This window comes from Polypterus senegalus, chromosome 2, assembly GCF_016835505.1.
Source record: "Polypterus senegalus isolate Bchr_013 chromosome 2, ASM1683550v1, whole genome shotgun sequence".
Classification (NCBI taxonomy): domain Eukaryota; kingdom Metazoa; phylum Chordata; class Cladistia; order Polypteriformes; family Polypteridae; genus Polypterus; species Polypterus senegalus.
The window spans coordinates 89490287-89504975 of record NC_053155.1 but is presented as its reverse complement, the minus strand read 5'-3'; the positions used below and the strand labels follow the sequence as shown (position 1 = coordinate 89504975).

Here is a 14689-nt window from a genome sequence, read left to right as displayed (position 1 = left end):
TTAAAACCTCTTGCCTGCTTTCTGCTCTAGAGTCTCTAGTTGGATCAAAATCTAGCAACATTGTTTATAGTTAATTATTATTATTTCTCTATTGGGGGCTGTCATCTATTGTCTCCTGAAAACCCCAATGCGCAATGCTTCAGCTGTCTGGGGTGCCCAATTCAAATTGGAAAGGTATTTGGCTTTCCAAATAAATAGTTTTTTATTATGTTATATAATTGTTTTCATCAATACTCAGTTTTAATCAACAATCATACTATTGATAAATTCTGTGCCACATTTCTTTTGACAGGCCAAAGATTCAGGGAAGCCTCAGCTTTCTTCCACTGCCTACATCTTTGTTCGTGTTATTGAAGAGAGCATCCATAAGCCAGTTGCCATTCCTCTGGAGATATATATTGTGACAATGGAAGATGAGTTTCCAGGAGGAGTCATTGGCAAAATCCATGCCACAGACCAGGATGTCTATGATGTTCTTACTTTCTCCCACAAATACCAACAGAAAAGTCTATTTAAGATCAATGGTAAAGATGGGAAGATAATTGCACTGGGGGGATTGGATACAGGAAAGTATGTCTTAAATGTAACAGTGAGTGATGGACGTTATACTGTGCCTGTGGATGTTATTATCCATGTGGAGCAAGTAACACCTGAAATGCTTCAAAACTCAGTCACCATTCGCTTTGAGAGCGTGTCACCAGAAGATTTTGTTGGACTTCACCTCAGAGGTGTCAAACGAACTCTTCGAAACATTGTATCCTCACAGAAGCAAGACATCCTTCACATCCTAAGTATCCAACCAGTGTCTGGGACAAGTCAGCTTGACATGTTATTTGCTATACAAACTCAAGGTGGAGGGTTCTATAAAGCAGCCTACCTCACCCAGAAGCTCAGCGCCTCCAGGAGACATTTGGACAATGTGCTCCGTATCTCTGCCATCTTGGATAAAAACTGTTCAGGACTGGAATGCCAAGAACAACTTTGTGAGCAAACCATCTCTTTGGATTCACACTCCCTAGTGACCTATAGCACTGCCAGAATCAGTTTTGTGTCACCTCGCTTCTACCGGAACACCAGATGCAGCTGCAGTGGTAAGTTTAATAGTAGTTGAGTGTACATCAACTAGAAGTTTGTGTAAGTTAAAGTCTGATTAATAAGGTAGCATGGTGGGGCAATGTTTAGCATAGCTGTCTCATGGATTAACATTTCTTGGTTCTAATATGGCACCCTGTTGTTGTCTATTGAAGGTTGTATACTCATCCCATGCCTACATGGGTTTTCTTCCAAGTGCTTCATTTTTCCTCCCACATTAATTGTTAAGTGAATTTGCCTTTCAAAATTGGCCTCGTGAGGTTGTCAGCATGATTGTGTATGTGTGACTAGGCCCTGGTTCTTTCCTCGTGCCTGGTGCTACCTGGATAAACACCAACCCCTGAATCCCCGATTTGGATTAAGTGTATTTAAGAATATAATATGTAACTGATGAATGTCTGATGAAAGTGAATAACAAAAATTATATTGTTTTAAGAGAACTTAAAAAATAATAATCATACACATAACTCTGCTGCTATAATTACAACAAAAGATGTTTTTACAAAACATTGGCCATTCTTCTTGTATGGTATTTAACCAATACAATGATAACATTAATAAGACAATGTATTTACAGTACAGTAGATTTGAAAAGTAATGTAACTATAATTCAGCACTATTACATGCAGAATGTTACATGAAAAGTGTTTTGTTGTGTGTTAAGCAATTATTATTATTAGTTGAAATATTTGCTAGTAAATTACCTGTTCTCAGGTTTTCTAAAGTAAAACCACACATTAAACTGTAAGTTTTTTTTCTAAGCCTTTTGACTGAAAGGTCATTGGGAAGTCAGCAATGTATAAACTACGAATGCCGAGTCAGAAAGTATCAGTAGTTTAGAAACGGAAGTTTCTTATATATGTGTGGACTAATTTTCTTTAGGATAACATAGGTGCGCTGCTGTGATAATATTAGTTGAACTCCACAACTCACCCCAGCAAATTAGTTTGTGTACATGTGAAGCTGACAACCAATGAGCTCTCACCTAGAAGTACAATGCATATAATGTAGCTACAAGGAATAAAGAACACAGGTGTTTTGGACATGACAAACAGAAGAGAGACTCATCTGTCTGATATCACATGTTTAACATACCATAACAGAATGGAAAGAAAGGGGCAAGATTGCGACATACCTATATATATAGTCTTCACACAGGCCCCAGCTCTGTCCAGCAGGATGTTATTGGCTGTCAGAAAAAGAGGCAAGCATCTGATACTTTGAAAATGTGAAACTGTGCAAGAAAGTCATTATGCAATCATCTCATTTAGCCTACCTTGCAAATTCTGTCAGGCGATACAATCATCAACTGTAGTTGTTGTCAAGTTTGACATTCTCTGTAACTAGGTCATAAAATAAGACATCGGCTTTAGTCTCTAATCACCCTTGCCTTTCCTTCATTTTCACTGAAGCTATGAAGTTTAAAATGTCTAGCTGACCAGTGAAAGACAATTAGCCAAGCTCCCTCCTCCTGCTAACAGTAGTTGTTTATTGCAGTCTTGACAGTGTGGGTTTGCTTTACCAACTGACAGAAGGTAATTATGTAAAGCAAAGTCCTGCATTCAAAATACGATATACAGTATATAAATCAATAAAAGTGTTCTATGTGGGAGAATACAGTACTGCAGTTTAATAATTAAGTACAATTTAATATACCAATATGTTTTGAAACTAAAGACTTAGAACTCAAAGGGAAAACTGATCTGATGATATTGACATTAATTATAAGCAAATGTAATTAGTTTTAGGATTTTTGTCACTATTTTACAAGAATAATATTTGTTGTTACATAACTGAAACAGTCAGGGAAATAGAACAGTTTTGGAAAATAATGCTTCAGCATGAGATTTGGCACATTGTACTGCAATGCATCTTCTGCTTGTTGAAAAACATTTCTTAAAGCAACAACCTGTTTGGATTTAGATTAAGAAGATTGTTTCAGAATATTTGTTAGACTACAATTACCAGAAGTAGTACACAAAAATCAGTGTATATAACATAGTTTATTTTAAATATGGTCATACCACCTGTACTTCAGACTCAGCCAGTATTTGGATGGGAAGCCATCTAGGAAAAAGCTTTGGTTGCTGGTGAAAGTGGTGTTGGTGAAACCAGTAGGGCGTGCTTGTCTTGTAGTCTGTGTGTGGATTCTAATACACTAGTGCAGTGACGGGTACTCTGTACATGAAGAAAATGGCACTTTTCTTTAAGATATGACAAACAACCAAGGTCATGACTCTCTGTGGCCATAAAAGATCTCTGAGCATCTTTTATTAAGAATAGGGTAGTTTCTGATGTTCTGGCTAAATTGCCCAACACCATCTGCTCATTCTGCCCCTCTAACCAGCCCTTTTCCCCTATTGGCTAGGTATCTCTGTCACCCCTTCACCACTTAATAGCTGATGCGTTGTGAGTGTACTGGTACAAAAACGGCTGCTGTTGCATCATCCGGTTGGATTCTACGCATTGTTGGTGGCTGCCATGGTTCTCCATTGTCTATATTAAGTGCTTTGAGAAGGTTAGAAAAGTGCTATATAAATTAATTAATTTTAATTCCACAGCAAAAATTACTTCATAAGTTAGATGTCATTTCCATCCAATACCTGGACTAAAGGGCACTCTGTGTTCTATTCTAACAGGCTAACAGAATCAAACTTCTTTTGTCTTGAACAGAGAAGACTCATTTGAGACATAATCCAAGTCTTTGAAATTCCTATGGCTGTTGATAAATCTGACCCTTTGAGTTTCTTTCAGTTAACATTTTTACACAAAGGTTTGTGAGATATCAGAAAGAACAACATAGCACTGTGGTTGAGGTAGATGCCTTAATGACTAATAAAAATGTTACTTTCTTCATATTTGAAACATGAGTACAATGTATGGCTTGAATGTACCAAAATATTTGAAAGTTGTAATAATACTACTGCATTTGAATATTTAAAAGCTCCAAGCTTGAACTAAACTCACAAAAGTCCTCTTTTATGTCCTAAAAGTATATGCTAAATTATGTGCATTTCTGAGCAGTAGTTTGGCTTTTGCTGGTATTGGCTTTGAACTTTAAAAGCTCGAATTCCAAAAAAAAAACATTCAGCTATTAAAACTAAACAGTGTAAGTTGTCCATGAAATTTTATAAAAATCTGTCAATTTGTTCTTCAGCTACAATGTCTACAAAATGTTATCAGAAGAACACATTTTTTTCAAAAATGACCAAAGCATGTGGAAAACACTCTTTCCATATTACGAAATACAATGGTACCTTGGTATATGTCCTTAATCCGTTCCAGATCCTTGGACTTAAACCAAACAGGACGTATACCAAACAAATTTTTCCCATAAGATATAAAGAGAAAATGATTAATCCGTTCCCATGAAAAAAAATCCTATTGTTATTGGCATATTATACATTGATGGGGTTGTATAAAATAATTTAAACACTGCTTAATACTAAAATACATAAATACAAAAGGAATTAGATGAAATAAATGAAAATTTAACCTCACTTTACATTTTAATAACGTCTTTGTTTTTCACAATCGTAGATACCGTCGTTCTCAGCATACGGTATGCAGCAGCCAAGTCCCGGATATGCATGCCACTTTCATACTTTTTAACAATCAATTCAAATTTACGCAAAAAAACACAAAATCACGTGAAGATTCACATAGAGTTATAGCGCGGGTTGTTCACTGAATGCTAGAAACTGGCGTACTGACGCTCGTGGGCAGTCGTGGCTTTGTCTCGAGAGAGGTAAACAAGGGTAGCACGCGAGTCGTATTCCAAACAAAGGTCGTATACCAAGCACCATTTTTTGCGTCCAGACAGGATGTATACCAAGTTGGACTTATTCCAAAGAGGACGTATACTGAGGTACCACTGTATATAGAAAATGAAAAAATCTATTCCAATATAGAGGTAGTGCCCTTGCCTTAAATTAGAATAGGAATCAAGTCTTGAGCACTTCCACTGTGGAGTTTGAATGTTCTACCTGTGGATTTCCTCAGGTTCCTCCACTTTTCTTCCCACAGTCCGAAGACATTCAGGTTCAGTGGATTGATGATGCTAAACCGGTCACTGATGTGTGACTCTGTCTCTCCTGCTCTCTTGTCAATAAGTGGCGCCTCGTTTCAGGTGGCTGGGCTTTTGTGGTCCTGGGGCCATAAAGGGTGGAGATAAAGGAAGACAACACAGTTAGTTAGCAGCAGCACCCCCTCTCGGCCCAAGGTGGTATTATATAACCTGGAAGAACCTTATGACAAACATCCATGCCAATAGTAAAAGAAAATGTAAGCTACAAAAGAGATCGAACTAGATGAATTCTTAGTAGAGTGGAGCAAATATTAATTTTAAATTGAACACAGATAGATTGTAAGCCTATAATATTTAAAACATTAAAGTCAATAATGAATATGGTACTATAGTTTGTTTGTTTATCTGGCTAACGATTTTATCAAAAACGACTTTGCCTTCACCATAACACTTCTTCCACAGATACATAGTGCACTGAAATTTTTAGTTTGCGACTAGCTGTTCATAGCCATAGATACATCAGTGCATCAGTTAAAAATAGTCCCCTTTTACATACCAGGAATTTAATGAAATATAAAATTAAAATTGCCATACAGTATATTAAAAGAAATTGTCATAGCATGTTATTTCATGTGCTACCACTTTTGTTAATTGCTTTCTCTTTAAAGTAATTGTTTAGATTTGAGTTTGCATTTGCTGAGAATGGTTGGTGGGGTGCCCAAAATGACTTAATTGTATTGAATATTATGGCCAACATTATGCATGTTAGAATTTTGTGAAGAAATAAACCTTAAATCAGTATTAACTGATCATAATTACTAACTTATCTTAAGTAGGTTTATCCTTGCTTGCTGTTTTTACCCTAGTTCGATTGAAGAAGTATGCAGATACTCCCAACCATTTTCCATTCTTGCTTATGCATTTAGACTTGCAGGGTACAGAAGTTTGAAGAAATCAAAATTGTTCTCAGAATATTAAAAATCTGTGACAATTCAAAAGCTTATGTGGCTCTTAATTACGAAATATGACAGCATAAAATTCACATGTTCTCTTTCGACTGGTGATGATAATTTAAAGGACAACATCACTTACAAATTACTTGCTGCAGATGGTGCTTTAATGGTTAATCCAGTATAAATGGAGACATCTGCATTTTGGAGCTTGGTCTGTCACTGTTGTATGAAGTGATCTGCAGGCTGCATGCGACATTAATTGTATTCAAAAATATTTATCATGTAACAGCATGGAATAAATACAAAGGGACAGCTTATTTATAATGTTCTGTCCTTTTTGAACCTTTTCTTGATTAAAAATAAACCAGACATACAGTATAAGAAAAACTTAATTAGATGGAATTTGAATTAACAGCATATGTCCTAAATAAATCACCTATTATTGGGTTTGTGACAGTTACAGAAGAGTGTACCCTTAAAATAAGTACTGTAGCAAGTAATAAAGCATCATACTCAGTCCCTAAGAAAGGTGCTGCCGATGAAAGGCATCTTTTAATCACGCATTTTATTTATTAGATCTGTCATAAAGTTATTTTGAACCTGTCAGAAAGACCCCTCAGCTTAGCATACTGTAACCCAAAAGCTTGAAGACAACTAAACACATGCCAGACTATTCAACAGTAATTATTCGATATAGAGGGTAATTTGAAGATCTTTCATACACTTTGTACAATTTAGACTAATGTAGTCATTAGTCTAAATTGTACAAAGCAATTCATTGCAAAGGTACTCTTTATCAATATGTTATCATTCAGTTTCAAGTGAACAACGGTATTTTGGGCTGCGAACCTACTATGGTTACTTGTAAATGTTGCACCATCTCATTCATAATGTTTTCTGGCATAGCCACTAAACTGTCTTAGATAAGAACAGAGGGTGGTATGCTCATGTTTACAGCATTTGGTGCCCTAAACAAACTCCTACCAGAAGAATTGTGTCTGTTTATTCCGAAGTGAGACACAAAAATAACAGGACTGGGCTTGGGGGCTTTCCTGGAAAACCGCCTGGAGGTTGGTTGGAAGTGAATCATAGAACTACATCCCTTCCTACACGCCTTCCCAAACCCTAGACCGCCTAAGTATATCTTGTGAATAGCCCAGTCAGTATTTGCACAACAATCGCTACATGAGTTGCCACGATAATGTCAGTTGACAAAATCGCATGGCAAATCAATATCAAATTTCTCACGAATTTTCGCTTTTTCCATAAAGTAGTTTTTGACTGACAAAAACATTCCTGTCCTCGATCATCCTCCCTATTTGCCTGATTTAGCTCCCTGTGATTTTTACTTGTTCCCGAAAATCAAAAGTGACCTGAAGGGAACACATTTTTCTTCAATGGATGAAGTGAAGAGCCACAAGCAAGAAGTCTTCCAGCACTGTCTCAATCAATGGAAGATACTTATGGAGTGGTGTAGAGATCAGGAGGGGGAGTATATAGAAGGTGACAATGTTTAGAATGCTGTAATTCATCAATAATTTTTTTTTTTTACCAATTCGGTTATTTCTGTGTCTGACCTTGTATATTTTTAAAATATATTGCATACAAAGTGAAAAGATACCACAAGCTTTTAATATGGGACATTACTCTACATGTGCAAGTCATGGTGGCAACATAGTTAACAAGTTTGATGCCCACATCCAAGTATTGTCTCTGTGGAGCTTCACTTCTCTAGAGGTTTTCTTCCTAGTGCTCCAGTTTTCGTCATACCAAAAATGTATAAATCACATTAATTCACCCCTGTGGGTATGTCTGTGTGTGCCCTGCTCTGGACAGATGCCTTGTCCAGGGTTGTTTCCAAAATATCAACATGTCTGTATTTAATGATTACATTAACAGCAGCAATAAAGGCTTTTTCCACATACGCCTGAATGAAATTGAACTGGTTTACAAATGAACAGTATGTATATAAGTATTTAAAATGTTTTTTTCAGCTGTCATGATAAATACATCACCTTCTACTTTATTTATATCCTCATCTTTGCATGCATCTCTCACTTAATAAATGCTAATTCACACTCTAATTAAGTCTGATTTTACCTAATCCATTTTAATCTAATCAAATATTAGTTATTCTTTTAAAACATTTACAGTTTAAATGCGTGAAACACTTCAATGACCTTAATGTTTGCAGAAATAAATTATTAATTTGCCCATATTTTTCTTCATAGCTTATACTGCATTCACTGCAAGCATGGTATATTTTTGTATTTTATTCCAGTGATCAATGGCAACACCTCCCTCATCAATATATTTTATTTATTTTTTTTTTTTATAATAACAGCCCAATAATGTCAGAATATAATAATAATATCAGAATTTATCAGTCAGAATCTAATATATTATAACAATATTATGTCAGAAATAATTCAGAATATTAAATGTAGAATTTTTATTTTTGAGCGTGCTAATGTAATCCCCGGAGTGCCCACAGCCTGGCATCTTTCACCTCCCAGTACATTGATAGTCATAACTGAAGATGAGCTAAGACAATAAGAACATCAATATTAAGGTATTAATTGCATAGTGCTTTTATTAAAAGCCATTGGTGCCCATAACAAGTGTGGTGCAAAATAAATAAATCAACAATTTATAAAAAACAGTGCTCTTAAGGAAGTTAAAAATGAGTAAGTTAAACGCAATAAATAAATCAAGAGTAATAATAGAGTCAGAATTGCCTTTCAGCTCATTTCCTAGTGCTTCTTCTCTCATACCATCTTATCAGGGATGCTCAGCAGGACCGAGACACAAGCTAATGTAGTCCACCTAGACGTCCACCGGGGTGCTCCCAACCCCACTCCCTTGTCCTGCTACTTCCGTCACTGCCCTCTGTCTGCACCTCTTTGTGGGGCTTCTGCAACCGCTTTGCCATCTTCCACAAGCACTGGCTTATGTTCACTCTTTATGTGGATCTTTCTTTACTTTTTCTTCTCTATCCTACATCCTTTCCACTTTCACAAACAACCCATGTTGCATTGATTGGGAATGCCTGTGCTGAGTGTTTCTCCACTTAATGCGCTGAGGCTTTATGGCTATCCACCCACTTGCACTTACACTCACAAAGTATGACCCCACTCCATTTTTAAGAAAATGTGCACCAACACAGACCTTTGACATGCTGTATCACAGACATATAAAAGTTTTTTTAAGTACTATGAAATGTGAGATGGGGACACTCAGGATCGGACCATAAACCCAGAAAGTCACCAGTACAGTCTAGTAAGGTGATAGTAATGGAAATTTGTTATAACAAAACAAAATATACAAGGGAAGCCTAAATGGGAGGAACAAAACAACAAAGACGAGGCCCATTTGGCCCTTATTATACTCTGCAAAGCTAACAATTAAAATGCACTGAGCTATCCCTTCTCACCAGGCAAGCCATTGTGCCAGCTCCACTCACAACTCCATGCTCTTTCAGCTGTGAAAGTGGAGGCTTTTATAGGCTGAAGTACTTCCATATCCCTGTAGATTCCCATAACAACTTCTGAAACTTCTTAGAGAACCTTAACTCTTTTCCATCTTAATAAAAGAATAAGTGTCTGTTTGTCTGTCTGTGTTTCCACCCAGTTGCTATGTCCCCGACATTCTAAAAGATGGTGCATCACAAACATTAACACTGTTTTTCCAAGTCTCATACCAAATGGCATATAACAGAGACAGTTGCATTACATGAAGCACTTCAAATATTAACACTGATTAACACTCTTATGTTAATTACTTTTAATTTATTCTGGTGCCCACTAATGGTTTGAGGACCTAAACTCCAGGCTGAAACGTGTTAACATGACAATAATATCCCATCACTGTCAGATTCTACATGGTCATTAGCTGGCACTCTCCAGCAGCACAATAAGTGTAAACTGTGTTTAACACTTCTTTGTTATCCTTGTTCCAAAATCAATAAAATATCAACATTCATATATTTCTTGACCAATTACAAAACAAAGAAAGACTAAAAATACTCATAAATATATACTGATATAAATAAAGACAGCTATGAGTTCAGAGCTGTAATAAAATGATGTCATGCTTGTACCTCATTGTTCATATCTAAGATTTAAAAATCAGCCCCTTTCCGTCTTTGGTTTTCATTATTTGTTTATTATCAGTAGTATAAATAACTGCATAAAGAGTACAAAAGCATCAAATCACTCTAAAGTAGTGCTAAAGACAGAGAATAAATACATTAATAAGTTAACATTAAACTACACTCTTGACAATCAGCTAAGTGGAAACAGTCTGCTCGTGAACTCTGCTTCTTTCTTGGGTGAGTTTTGCTAGTGCAAATCAGATTTGTTTTCTGTTTCTCAGAATAAAGAGTCTAATGAGGGAGAGGTGTAAATTGGTTTACATCTCTGCAGATGTTTTTTACTCATGTGTCTGCTAATTTGCATTTGCAAAAGTGCCAACCATATTTTTAGCATATAGGTTGCACATTGTGACGTGATAAGCGGGTTCGTAAAATTCAGGTGCCACTTCATTAGCGATTGACAGGATCCAGTAACCGTTATGACAGATCTATAGAACTCCTGACTTAACTTGTTGTTGTTTGTGTTGTGATTTTTTTAGGAACTTTATCTTTCTCATACTACCTTTCAAAGTGTGTCAAAGTTAGAACCTTTAAAAAGGGGAAAAATGAAAGAACAAAGAGTGATAATAAGATATTATCAGTATACTGTGAGAATTCCAGTTTACAGTACATAGAGAACTGAATCTCTGAACAGTTTGTATCCATCTTGCTGATGCATTTGCTAGGATATGTTCAATGTTGCTATCATCCTGTAGGTTGAATTTGCTTCTTAGAAACAGATAAATGGTAAGAAAATACAAAAATTTATACTGAGGGACCTTTGGTTAGGACCTGCTGTATTCCTTACAGGTATGTAGTAAATGCTGGAACAGGATAAACAAATTCAACAGCAGGTGTTCCTTGTCCACATACAATAATAATTATCTATTTAATAAAATGCACTTTCCCCATTTTGGGCTTTCGTAATTCAAAGCCTGATGGTACTGGACTAGCTGGACTCTTACCATCTTTAGTATTTTGTTTTGTAATCCTCACACCCCATTTCACCATATACGAGACTCCATATCATGGCAGATATGTCTATAAATTCAGTTTCTTAATCTCATTAAGTCACAGCCCCATCTAACCCCAAAGGTGATGTGCTCTAATCACACAAGGTACTGGATTTCATAGCATTTTTGACAATATACTCTATGGTGTTAAAAGTTTCATTTTATGTGTTTTATGATGATATTCAATGTAATAGAAAATAGGACCAACATAAGAGGGCAAAAGATTGGTGCGGTGAAGGCTAAATGTGTTACTTTAAATCCCACTTGTAGTAGTAGGTGTAGTAGTAATGTTTTCACATGAACAGAGTACAAGTAAAATCCTTATTTGCATGTCCTGTTGCCATAACATGTTGCCATGGTGCCATGTCTGTACTGTGGCACATTGTGTCTCATAAACGTTTCATGTAACCCTGGCTCAGAACTGCAACTTTATGTTCTTCAGAGGCAAGAAGTCCCCGTTTATCAGATTCTGATATATCTCATATAAATATGGCATTCATTTTTTAAAAAAAGAGGTTTATTATTACAGACTGTGTTTCATTAAATATTTATTAGTCTCCCATTGTGTAGTTATTGCTTTGGCTTGAGTTTGAAAGCTTGAAGCTCCTTCCATCTTGTGCTATTAACTAGATACTGTGTAATCTGCCTATGAGCAAACAACTGCAATTATGTGAAATACATTAACAGATTAAGCAATTTTATTTCCATTCTTACAAGACTTTTTTCTTTACTGAAAATTTTAATTAATTCTTTAGAAGTCAAGCTTCATTATGCATTTTATAGTTCTGATTTTAGGTTACTGATAAAAGCCGACAGTGATTGATAGCAAGGCTAGGTATTGATAAGTTACTTAGATATAATGCCTGGGAGTATTAACAAGGAACAAAGGATATGTATCATGTGGACTCAGATAAATCAGCTGAAACCTTATCTGTGCTAAAAAGCTTTACAAAGAATGTATGTCCGTTAATGTTTCTCATTGCCCTGTAGCTGAATCTGTATGCCTATATACTGTATATTAAGATGACCCACTTTACATTTATTATTCATTAATTTTCTGTCAGCTCTTACATAACCAAAATAAAAGTGTTATGTTACATTTCACCAACAGCAATAATCCTTTTACTTGCTATTTTACTTGGTATAAGGAAGACATACTGTGAGGAAGCAAGTATATTTTGTCTTATTTTGCCTGTAAAAATCAGAAGATATATTGCTGATAATTTTGATAGCTATATTTATTATTTGAAAACAGGAACATATTGTTTACAGTCAGTCCTCGTTGAATAATGGCCATCCCAATTCAGAAGATTGGGTTGTCTTGCACATCAGGAAATTTGAACCATATAATTTAAATCTTCATGTGACCTAAGGAAGTTAAAGTTGGTATGACGTGAGTGAATATATATATTTGTGTTAATAAGACAGTACCGGGATTGTCGCAGCAGACAGCAGCTTTATATGTGTTCTGGTTATTTGCATAGTTTTTTTTTTTTCCCAGAAACTTATATATTCAACCCAAATGCTTTAACTTAAAATCAGGTGGACTGCTAGCTCTTTGTTACCCTCAGTATTTTTGGCAGCTCTTCTGCAGCTAATTCCTGCCTTATACCCAATGCTCCTGAAATAAACACAAGTAATTGTTTTTTTGCCAGTTTGCACTGTTCTTTTGTCCTTACTTTACTCCATAGTATTATCAACTATACTTGTTCAGATAAGGTTGCTTTTAATACTTTGTAGTAAGTATTGAAGGTATACAGCAGCGATTGTACTTTATTGTACACAAGTTGTTTTGCCAGTAAGCTTTTATTTTAAATTGCTACTTTTATGCACCATAGAATTAGAACGTCTGAAATAGCCACAGGCTGGACATACATCCCAAAATTTTTCATGTAATTTCAACATTTTTTTCCATTGTTTTAAATCTGTTTTTTTACAAAAAGTAGATTTTTTAATAAGTGGATTAATGTTGGTGTTTAATTTAACTTGTAAAGACTATAGTATAAACCTTTAGTTTATACATGATGTGATATAATGCATTGAAGTGTTTCTTTATTTTGGCTTTTAAATGTTTTAATAGTGAATACTCAGCATCATACATTAAATTATATGCAGTCATTCTACTGTTTCATTTTTCCATATGCTTTAAATGTTGTGTTTTTAGTCTGGACTAAAACACTGTCAGTGATGAATATCTTGTTTGCCTGTACCCAATTTTTATAAAAACTGCCGTTTTTGGAATGAAAATTCTTTTGTGGCTACACAGACCTCTAGAGAGATAATAATAATAATAATAATACATTTTATTTATATAGCGCCTTTCCCATGCTCAAGGCGATTTGCTGTCAGAAAGGATGGAGCGACCCCAAGAAGCCATGCAGTGGGGGATGGGGTGCATGTGTGTGTTTATGTGAGTGAGTAAGAGAGGGAAAAAGAGAGAGAGAGGGAAATAATGAAGTATACAAAGAGCAGAACTTATGGATTCCTCTCCTCTACTTAAATCTTTTGACTTAAATGTTTGGTCACTGGTGAAGAATCCTGGCTTGGGTCAGCTCACAGAGTTGAGGAATATGAGTGCAGATGGTGTTGACTCTGACTCCAAGTGAGCAATGTGAGGTGAAGCTGCTATCATGAATGTGTAGGTAGTAGACACAGCAGAAAAAATATTAATAGAGCTGAATGGAGGCAGCCATGAAAGACTACATCAACAGCAAGAGCATTGAAAGGTGGCCGAGGAAGGAGACAGTCTGTGGTAAACTTCCTGTCTGGGAACAAGGAAGAAACACTGCTTTTTACAATATATTAGGGTACCAGCACAAGTGATGTTAAAATATCAACTTATTAATACCATAAAAATCAACAAAATGCAGGTTTATCAGTATATCGTCATACAGTACAACCACCAAAGGAAATAATTTGAAGATATTTCCACATCAGTGTGAAATACTGAACACTGAAAGCAGGCACACAAGTTAATTTTCGTAATATTTCTTCAATTAGCAAAATGCCAAATTGTATTGAAGATAAGTAATTGGCAGAATTCATGATAATGATAGCAACTACTCCAAAATAGTGAGATAAAGAAGTTCATACACCCTTTAAAATTGTGTCACTTAAAATCAGCCAATGTATAACTTAAAAGACCTCTATCCTACAATCCTCAATTGTGGAATTGAAGAGTTCAGACTACACATGTGCACACATGAGCATGTATGCCAAGAAAACTGCGTTAAGAATCGGAAAACTGCTGTGATCTTGTTAGTTATTTTTGTTTCTGATTGTGGGGTTTTAATATTTTAAAAGTTGAATTTACTTGCTTCAGTTTTAACATGTGTGGTTTTATTTAATATTAATGTTTGAGAATTTTTTTTTAGCTTTTTCGTAAGTGTATCAGGCTGCCATTTTATAATTTCAATGGCCAGTTAATGGGTCACTAGGAAAAATAGCTGGGTTGTTGAGCATTGCCTCTTGG

General features: G+C 35.6%; 1 protein-coding gene across 4 annotated transcripts in view; it reads left to right on the top strand.

The window, feature by feature from the left end:
* fat3a (FAT atypical cadherin 3a) overlaps positions 1–14689 on the top strand; it is a 534981-nt gene that overhangs the window by 472191 nt on the left and 48101 nt on the right. For all 4 annotated transcript variants that reach the window (XM_039744151.1, XM_039744150.1, XM_039744149.1 and 1 more), the window contains one exon: positions 293–1091. In XM_039744151.1, the coding sequence (XP_039600085.1) occupies positions 293–1091 (799 nt within the window). The remainder of the gene's footprint in view (positions 1–292; positions 1092–14689) is intronic.